This window comes from Gossypium raimondii, chromosome 10, assembly GCF_025698545.1.
Source record: "Gossypium raimondii isolate GPD5lz chromosome 10, ASM2569854v1, whole genome shotgun sequence".
NCBI lineage: Eukaryota > Viridiplantae > Streptophyta > Magnoliopsida > Malvales > Malvaceae > Gossypium > Gossypium raimondii.
The window spans coordinates 6,475,473-6,486,103 of NC_068574.1; the positions used below are offsets into that span (position 1 = coordinate 6,475,473).

The 10,631-nt window shown below is 34.1% G+C and overlaps 1 protein-coding gene and 1 non-coding gene across 2 annotated transcripts; both read left to right on the forward strand.

Annotated features, from left to right (window-relative positions):
• Positions 1–950: 950 nt before the first annotated feature.
• On the forward strand, positions 951–1,024 carry TRNAI-AAU (transfer RNA isoleucine (anticodon AAU)). The gene has a single exon. It is a non-coding gene; the product is annotated as a tRNA-Ile (tRNA).
• A 1,744-nt stretch (positions 1,025–2,768) lies between these two features.
• On the forward strand, positions 2,769–5,942 carry LOC105774979 (hexokinase-2). Its single transcript, XM_012597534.2, has 9 exons — positions 2,769–3,040; positions 3,404–3,554; positions 3,642–3,824; positions 3,954–4,028; positions 4,139–4,294; positions 4,422–4,520; positions 4,615–4,745; positions 5,164–5,245; positions 5,379–5,942. The coding sequence occupies exons 1-9, from the start codon at positions 2,769–2,771 to the stop codon at positions 5,721–5,723; spliced, it is 1,494 nt and encodes a 497-aa protein (XP_012452988.1). The 3' UTR covers positions 5,724–5,942.
• Positions 5,943–10,631: the final 4,689 nt, after the last annotated feature.

Genomic DNA, 10,631 nt, shown 5'->3' on the forward strand with positions numbered 1-10,631 from the left:
AACGATCCCTAGTAACACCTCATTTATCTCCTAGATGGACAGGCATTATTCCAACCGGGGCTTGAGCAAATTCTTTCAGAGTAAACTCTTCCATGGTGGCCATGCGCGTCATGAAGTCCGCTGCGTCATTGGCTTCTCGAAAAACATGGTATTAGCGCTAATTTAGTGACCAATTGCATACCAAGCTTTACAAAAAAAGCCATATTTTGCTCATTTAGTACGGTTACCAAGTCCCTTATTCCGGCATGGTTGACAAACATCATTCTAGTTCACCAGCGCTAATTTTTTCTTATCCAATCTTGGGCCCATCTTGGACAACTTAATAGGTTTCCAAAAACCCTCGGCAACCGCTTTATTGATCCTATGAGCAAGTCTTTCCATCCCCAAAATGAAAAAAACATGGCGACAAGGGGTCACTCTGGCGAACACCTCTCGAAGGAACAATTTCATCCATAGGACCATTCCATAGAATCTGCATAGTACAAGTAGAAACAGAGTGCATGATGAGAGGAATTAAGTGACGAGGAAAACCTGCATCACGAAGAGTGTCTTTTAAGAAATCCCAACGAACTCTGTCGTAAACTTTTTCAAGGTGGACCTTAATGGTCATCCATCCTTTCCGGATTCTCATTGAATGAATGATCTCCTGAACAATTATACTATTATTTATGATTGAGCGACCTGCGACCAAGCTCACCTGACTCTGCCCAACCAAAATTGGCATTATGCCCTTTTGCCGATTCACAATTATTTTTTACGTATAATGTATGTATTTGATTATCAAAAAGTAAATAATAAATGAAATTAAAAATTTGTGAAAGGATACTGGCCTAAGTATAATTTCACTTAATTGCGCACACGATTTCTTGTACGTTTTAAAATTTTCAAAATTACAATAAACAAAGATTATTTAAAGTACTAAGTCATTAAAATCGCAACCTGAAGAATATGGCCTATTAGCTCAGTTGGTTAGAGCGTCGTGCTAATAACGCGAAGGTCGCAGGTTCGAAACCTGCATGGGCCATTTCTATATTGCACATGTGAGTTTTGCAGCTCTTTTTATTTTCAAAATAAATCCTTATACTTTTATTGAATCCAAGTTGTTAGTCTTTTATTATTCTTTCAGATGGAATTCTTTTTTTCATTTGCAAAGCTTATGTAATATGTAGGAATAAATTATTTATTATAAAAATATAAGATTTACTTGAATCAAGTTATGAAGTTTTTCTTTTATCATAAAGGGTGTGTGTGCTTCACATTTTAAGGTTTTTTTGGAAGTTATCTTAGTAGACAAATAAGTTAATCTTCCACCAAAGATACAAACAACTGTTAGCCTTGACGAATGGTGGTTGTTTGGAAGTTATCTTAGTAGAGTCTCTTACTTGTCTCTCTTCTTAGAGTTGCAGGGTTTTTTATATGTTGACCTAAGTTTGAAATGGTTCTACCTAATTTGTTTAAGGCGTGAGTTGGATTTGATCTAAATATAACGATATTTTTATTATTTTTTAAATATTGAAATGAACTATTCGCTGGCATGAGGCTAGGTTTATGCTTGAGCTTGGATTTTTAAAAAAAAATAAAAAAAAAATTTTAAATTCACCTCTACTCACAAGACATTTATTAGGAATCCTACCACACGCATATGCGAGTGGAAACCACAAATATATAACACAAATGTGTATTTAAAATAACATACAATAAATAATAAAATGTACGGCTTAAAACTAATTAATAATAACACATGAAATATTTACGATGTTAAAATTAAAAAATAAATAAAATTATTCATCATTGTGTTGTCCTAAATCTTGAGTCGGTATCGAGTTAACTTTTGATACCAACTCAATCAAATATATTATTAATATATACACTTGATGGAAGTAATAAAATGTGCATAATAAAATTAAAATATATAAAACTATCAAAATAAAGCTTTAGTTTAGTGGTATATTAAAGCATTTACTAATGCAATTTGTTTGGGCTTAATTCTCATCCTACGCATATTCTTATTATTTTTTGGTAAAGTACCTTTGAATAATATAATTTATTTTATTTATGGAAGGGTATTTTCATAATTTTCCTAATCGAGTTGGTGATCCGATTAAGGATGGCACCAACTCAATCAGAGTTTAAATAATAGTATAAATTTAAACATTCTAATCGGTGTGGTGTCATGAGTTAGACAAGCATCAATTTAATTGTAGAAAAATCTAAAAGGAATAAATTTAGATAATAATATAATAAATTTAGATAAAAATTTGGACGTATCAAAATTTTGTTGATTGTCTTGCTGGCATTAAATTGTGAATACTTTAGGTATCAAAATAAATAATTTTAAAAGTAATGGTATAATATTGAACATTTGGCCAAAATACAGGTATTATGTATGATATAATCCCATTGAATATTATAGATTAAAAATATAAAATATAACACGAAGTAGGCCCACCGAATCTAACATCTGACTAAGCAACTGAACTTTTTATCTTGTTCTTCACACACACGTGTACTCATGGCATTCTGTAATAGGGTTTATTTTCTCCTTAAAATATAAGAGAATTAGTCAAAGAATTGTTTTCTATCAATGAACGGACTTTTGTTTGTTATTGAAGTTCAAAGAATGAAGTGGAGGTCACCAACTCACCATTGCTCGGATTGTAAACCAATATAGATTCAATGACCATTCACTGATTTGAGTCGGAAAACACCCAGAATTCCCATTTAAAATTTCCAAGATCTTCTCTTTTTCCTTTTTTTGGGGTGGGAAAATGGGGAAGGTTGCAGTTAGGGTGGCGGTGGTATGTGGGGTAGCGGTAGCAGTGACAGCAGCGGTAGTGGTTCATCGTAAAATGAAGAAGTCAGGGAAGTGGGAGAAAGCAATGGAGATAGTGAAAGAGTTCGAAGAGAAATGCGCGACCCCCATTTCGAAACTGAGACAAGTGGCTGATGCCATGCTTGTAGAGATGCATGCGGGCCTTGCCTCTGAAGGTGGCAGCAAACTCAAAATGCTCATCAGCTATGTTGACAATTTACCTACTGGGTATTTCAATTTCTTTCCTTCGTTTATAAACATCAATGGTTATGTATTTACTGCTGTTGATTGGATTCAAATATAGGGTGTTTTCTCACTTATGTCTAACATAACATGTATAAAATATCAATGTTCGTTCATATATTGCTTCTATAAATGTGTGTGTTTATATACTTACGCCTGAGTATTTTCCATCAGCCAAGCTGAGTCTTAGATGGAATTTTATCGAATCAGCTAATATGAGGTTGTCTGTGTGGTTTGAGACTGTAGGACCAAGTTCATGTTGGAGTCTTTACATAGATGCACATCTAGAAATTTATGTTTCATCTGAGATTGTAAATATTTTTTATATATTTTCTTTTCCTAAATAAGGAATGAAAAGGGGTTGTTTTATGCATTGGACCTCGGTGGAACTAACTTCCGTGTGTTACGACTGCATTTGGGAGGGAAGGGCCGTGGTATCGTCAGTAAACAGTTTGAGGAGGTGTCAATTCCTCGGAGTTTGATGACAGGGACTTCAGATGTAAGTGCTTCTGTTTTCGATAGATGAAGGGAAACTGGTTGAGGCATATGGAGGTCTCTAATGTATGATAGGTGATCTTGATTTCAGGCATTGTTTGACTTTATTGTAGCAGAACTTGCAAAATTTGTAGCTCAAGAAGGCATGGATTTTGAACTACGTCCCGGTAGGCAGAGGGAACTTGGTTTTACTTTCTCATTTCCCGTGTTGCAATCATCCATTTCTTCTGGAACACTTGTTAGGTGGACAAAAGGCTTCTCTATAGAAGAAACAGTCGGTGCTAATTGCTCATTCGCTCTTTTCATAATTATTATGCATTAATGTTTCTCAAATTTTAAGGAATGTACCATTTTTTGTCATTGACTTATATTTCTTTACTGTTATTGGGTGCTGAATTAACAGGTCGGCCGAGACGTGGTAGCAAAATTGACGAAAGCCATGGAAAAACAAGGCCTTAACATGCGTGTTTCAGCTTTTGTGGGTTCATGTTGTGGACCTTTACATGCTTGAGTTTCAGCATCTTGCTTTTTCTTAATTGTTAGTCTCCTCCCAATTCCCATGCCTTACTGCAACCGTTTTGAAACCAGGTCAATGATCCTGTTGGGACACTAGCTGGAGGTCGTTTCACCAACAATGATGTTGTTGCTGCTGTGATCCTCGGTACTGGATCAAATGCCGCATATGTTGAACGTGCCCATGCGATACCAAAATGGCATGGTCTACCGCTAAAATCAGGAGAGATGGTTAGCTGATCTTTTTAATTTCTCTTGTAAACTTTGTATAGCTTCGAGATCGTTTCTTTCTTTCTTGATGTCACAATTTATATCTTTATTCAGGTTAACTAAAGTTTCTGCTGGTATTTTTGTGAAGGTCATTAATACGGAGTGGGGTAACTTTAAGTCGTCGCATCTTCCACTAACAGAGTACGATCATGAACTCGATACTGAGACTTTACACCCTGGTGAGCAGGTAAGTTCATAACTTCATACTCTTCTGATTCCTTTAGCTTTTGCTTTCTCTATAACAGAATTTGTTCATCTTATATTCCTTTGATTTGCTATAGATTTATGAGAAGGTAACATCTGGCATGTACTTGGGAGAAATAGTCCGTAAAGTCTTGCGTAGGATGGCTGAGGAAGCTGCTTTTTTTGGTGACACAGTTCCACCGAAACTTAAAGTGCCGTTTATATTGGGGTAATTTCTTCTGGCTTTTTATGGATCTTTTCTTTTCTTTCAAACTCCGGGTACTCCTTTTGTTTGATTCTGGTTATTGTTCATCAGCTGTACTCTAATTTTTATAAATTGGTTAACATTTTCCCTGCAATAGCTTGGTGCACATGCTATTCATTTCCATGTTCGAAATAAGAAAACCGGTATCAGACATTTTCTTTGCCCTTGCAATGAAATATCTCATAGGACCTCCAATCTCCACAGCCTCTCATCCCTAGTGGCACATCTGATTTCATTTTACGCTATTTTAAGAAAAACGAAGAGTCCAAGTAACATAGTTAATAATTTTGTTTTACTTGAAAATTTATAATGAAAGTTACAATTTCCTATAGTGTTCAAGATCTGCAAAATAGTAATATTTTTGAGCTTTGTTAACTTGCAGAACACCTATCATATCTGCCATGCATCAGGACACTTCCCCTGACCTCAAAGTGGTAGCCAATCGCTTGAAAGACATTCTTGAGGTTATTTCAGATTCTTGATCACCAAAACTTGTGTATTTTATTCTTGATCATCAAAACTTGGTTCTTTCAGATTCTTGATCATCAAAACTTTTGTTGTGTATTTTACTGCCTGTTTATATCATCACTATTGCAGATATCAAATACCTCCCTGAAGATGAGAAAAGTAATTGTTGAGCTTTGCTACATTGTAGCAACGCGCGGGGCACGTCTTTCGGCTGCCGGGATACTAAGTATTCTGAAGAAAATGGGAAGAGATACAATGAGGGAAGGGGAGAAACAAAGGACGGTGATAGCAATGGACGGCGGACTATATGAACACTATACGGAATACCGTAATTGCTTGGAGAACACCCTAAATGAATTGCTCGGAAAAGAGGTGTCTGAAACCGTTGTACTCGAGCTTGCAAATGATGGTTCTGGCATTGGAGCTGCTATTCTTGCTGCTTGTCATTCAAAGTATCTGGAAACGGATGAGTAAAAACTGGTTCTGCATTGTTTTTTCCAAGTTATTTTTGAGAAATTATTGGCATTCACTATTTGTGTTTCCATCTTGTGGTCTAAAAGTGGCTAGTGCTGCTCCATGAAAATAATTCCTAATCCTTATTCTTTGTCAGGCATTCGGTTCACAGATAAGTCCAAATTTGATTTCTTTTGATGTATTTTTCTTAGTTTATATATATAAATATATATGTTTTTTTGCCGGTTGAACGAGTTCTTAATCAATTCAATTATTTCTTGGTTGAATGATATATATCAGATAGATTCAATCAATCCATCTGAGCATGGCAAATTTTCATATAATTGAGATTATTGTATTTAGCTAAAATTGGAGGGCTGTAAATTCAATCATGAGTCAAAGATGCATTTATTGAGTTGAGAGGTGTGACCCGGTTAGGAGAATTTTGTTATAGGTTAGCATATTTCTTGGACAAGGGTGAAATTTATGTGAAAATATTCATGTTATAAAATGATTGTATGTACTTGAAGTGGAGGAGACTTTTGTGAGAGAAAACGACACGGCTGTGCCATGTAGTTGGGGCATGTTGGCAGAAAATGACAGTGGTCCGTCCGACAAATATAGATTAAGAAGCAACCTTTGAATCATATCATTTTGAAACATTCAAACATAAAAATTAAAAAAATAAAGAAAATATTGTCAACACTTTTATTCTTTGGTTTGGGTGTCTTAGTAGGAGTTAATATGTTCATATACTCAGCATAAGATTTTGTAAATCCACAAGTAATATTGAAAATTTAGCACGCAAGTCTAATTTAAAAATCTTATAATATTCCACAAGGTTGAGGCAAGGCAGATTATTTCACTTAATCCCAAACACAACCTCAAAATAAAGAAATAGCCCATGCTTTTCTAAAACTTCAGTTCAATTTTAAAATATTTACCAATTAAAATAAACACATGCCCAATCAAATCTAATAAAAAATTGGTTATGGTAATGGGTAGTCCGTCGGGATAGTAAACACGAAAAAGTTTACTAGGAAAGGAAATATGGGGTAATTCGTTGAGACAGTAAACACAGGATAGTTTGCCGAAACAATAAACACAGGAGGTGAATCATTACGGTAATCATGAGAAATTTTGCAAACAAGGAAAAAGGGTTAAAAGTAAAGTGGAAGTATGGGGCGGAATAGTTAGCCAGCGAGCTGAAGGAATCCACTAGTGAATAGGAAGCATATGAAAGTGGAAAAAGACAACTAAAATAGTAGTTGTGGAAACCAGTAGAGCATATGCGTGGTAACCCAGCAAGAAATAGTCACGGGAGATGATGTACCAGTAATGCTTGATGCATAGGCAAACAAATTAAGGTTTATCCGAGGATCACAGAAAAAGGATCCGTCACCAAGAGTCTCTAGGGGCTACTCAAGGAGCCCCATATACTAGTGGTTGATCGAAAGCACGTCGGTTAGTCCATAAGAAAAAAAGAGGGGTTAGTCGAATCCATTAACAAAGAGGGATAGCTTGGATGATAGATTTGACTGTAAACACTATTCCTCTTCAAAGGGAAAATTATTGAGAAAGTACCAAGCCAACAATTAATTCCGCAGGCTATGGTAAGATAAGGAGTCCGTCACTGTAATATCCCGAAAATTACTACAATAAGAAAGTAGGTATACTTGATATAGTAAAATAAGGAAATAAAGTGACAAAAAGGAAAATTTTGATTTATGTCAACATTAGGAAGTATATTATGACATATTAATGCAAGAAATGACTAATTCGCAAAAGTGAGAAAAGTTTTGTTGCCCAGGAGTAAATATTTAAAATTTGAGGGGTTAAAGTGTAAATATGAAAAATTTGAAGGATCAATTGTGCAAATATTTTAAGGGTGGAATGATCTAGAAACTAAGGAAAATGGATGAATTACGACCAAATTGAATAAGTGAAGAATTATGACGGACTAAATCGTAATTTTACCAAATTGAGTGACGACTCAAGAATGGAATTTTAAAAGATCATGAAGGGAAAAATGGTCAATTAGAAGGAGAGAGAAATCTAGAAGGCAATGATGATGTTGGAGATATTTTAGATAAATAAATAAATATTAGTTTATAATATTTGATTTGATTTTTTTAATGATATTTTATTATTTTATTTAGTATATATATGTGGAAAGAAAGAAAATAAAAAGCCACCATCTCACCATTTTTCCCATGCACCAACGTGGGAAGAAGAGAGAAAGAAAGAAAATTTTGCTTTCTTTATAATTTGGTCCTTTCACCAAATACTCACCACTTTCACTTAGAAATCAAAAAAATTTACATATCCATCAAGAGAGAAAGATAACAAGGAGACTATGAGGAGCTAAAATATCAAGTTAGATTCAAGAAATAGAAGCTGGAGGAGAGAGAAAATCAAGTTAAAGTTTGAAACTAATAGAACAAGGTAAGAACATCAAGATTTCAATACATTTTTAAGTTTGATATTATTGAAAAGCATGGAAATGATGTTATAGTAGAGTTTTCTTATATAATGTCTTATGTTCTTGATATATTAGTGAAGGAAAATAAGTGAAAGTGATGGGAAATATTATAGAGAAAGGGAATAAGAGAGTTATAAACTTAGTAATCAACATCTTGCACTAAAACAGTTTTGGACAACAAAGATGAGGTTAAATTTGAAAAATCGCCATAAATTGTGGAAATCGAATTAGAGGATGAAAAAAATATGGAATTAAATATTATTGAGTTTAGTTTCTCATATAAGAAACAGTGTAAGTAATGTAATTGTAAATCATGAGATATAATAAATTTTGTGAGACAAGGTCGAATGATTTCGGTTCCCTATTCGACTTTGGAAAATTATAAAAATTGGAGAAAAATAATTAGGGGCTTAAATTTATATTTTTAAATACTTAATGAGTCTATTTTAAATATAAAAACGGTAACATCATCTGAATCCTGTACGAGGATATAATTAATTTTAGTGAAAAAGGGTCGAAATTGTAAGACAATAGACCAGGGATGACTTTAAAGAATAAAATGTACTTATTGGCTGAACCAAAAATTCTGAAAATTTTATGATAATAATATATGTGAGTCTAGTTTTATATAAAATTAACGGATCTTAATTCGGAGTTCTGTAGCTTAAGATATAATTAATTTAGTGACCATGACTCAAGTGAGCAGCTTGTTATGAGTAAACAAGTAAATAGTGGTATTATGTATATACCAAGGATGTGGAATGGAGAGGAGGAGGAGGAAAAATATATGCGAATATTTAGCTAATATGAGATTATTTTAAAATAGCTAATTTACATGTTTTAAGTTCAGGGACTAAATTGAACAAATGTGAAACTTTAAGGGTAAATTTGTAAAATGTCAAAAATGACCAAATTGCATGAAATGAATTGTTTTATTATTTAAATTAATAAGTTGAATGAAATATTTATTTAGATCAAGATTGGGTGAAAATTGAGGAAAATAGAAAATTACCAAAATGTCCCTAAATTTTGGTATTTCGCAATTTAGCCTAGTAAGTTCGTATGAACTACATTCTGTATAATTTTAATTAAAGTGAATATTATTTGGTGATGAATATTATATAAATATGTGTTTTATTATTGGAATTGAATTATTATTGACAATATGTATAATTATTAGATGCATTGAAATGATTATCAAAAGCTCGATTGGGTTGGAGGCTTGTTGGAGATATATCACACTATCTATTGGTAATTTTGGATGATTTGATTCTGGTAATAATGGCATGTATAAGTTAAATTGGCCAACGTTAGCTCATTAATGTTTTGATTTTGATTGGTTATAAATCTAAATGCTTGATGAAATGAAACATCTGTAAATTAATTTGTAAACTCCGGTAATGCTCTATAACCCTATCCTGGCGATGGATACGGGTTAAGGGTGTTACAGTCACAGACTGAATAGATTTGAAATGATCACTAAGGGAAACATACCCAAGGACCTTTAGGAGGGTAGACCTAAGGGACTAACTTATAAGTACATGGTGGAAAGAAGAATTCACCTTGGGGATAAGTGGAAGAAAGAAAATACATAAAGGAAAGGATAGAGCCCGTAGAGAGGGCGAGACATACGAGAAACCGTCAAGACTGGTTGAAGGTTGATAGGATTGACCAGGAGGAAATTGCCTAACGATCTATTCACCAATGGATAGGATCAAAAATAAATCAGAGCCCGCTATTTCGGGTTTAAGAGAAATATACTCGCACAAGCAGAGAGTTATTTATATTTAGATCTTTCTATTTAAACCCCTATAAGATAGAGCCTATTTTTGTGTAACGTAGAAACTCACTAAGTTCATCCGAACTTACAAGGGTTCGACCTATGGCTGCAAGACGTGTGTGCCAAGGAACTCGAGAAGGGACTAAGCCAGACTGAGTTAATTCAAGGATTAAACGTCGGTACGGTGTCATACATATAGGAATGGGGTATTATGTGAGGCTTTGCCTTGGAGTTTATTACGTTGTAATTATGAAATTCCCTTAGTGTTCGAAGCTGATATAGTGAACTCTTGGATTAGAATGAGTGTCTTTGTTGTAAAGAATTTTTTTAATTAAATAGGTATACAATCTGATTTTAAATAGTGAATTCTAAGTGTGTACATCAACCCGGTTCAGTTGTGACGCTCCATACCCGAATTCAGCTAACGGGTTGGGTGTGGGTGTTACATAACCAGTTATTACCTCTCAGTCTCTAACTAATTAACTAATCGACCAATGCACGTTTATCTCTTGACCTCACTTTCTTGACCGGGATGGATTATGATTTACTTGGTAAACTTATCTCTCGATCTCGTTTATCCTAAATTACTTCCTAGGGTCATCACTTCCTAAGGTTAATCGTACATAATTTAAACCTTAATTCATCCGTTAATCAGTCATGCATCCAT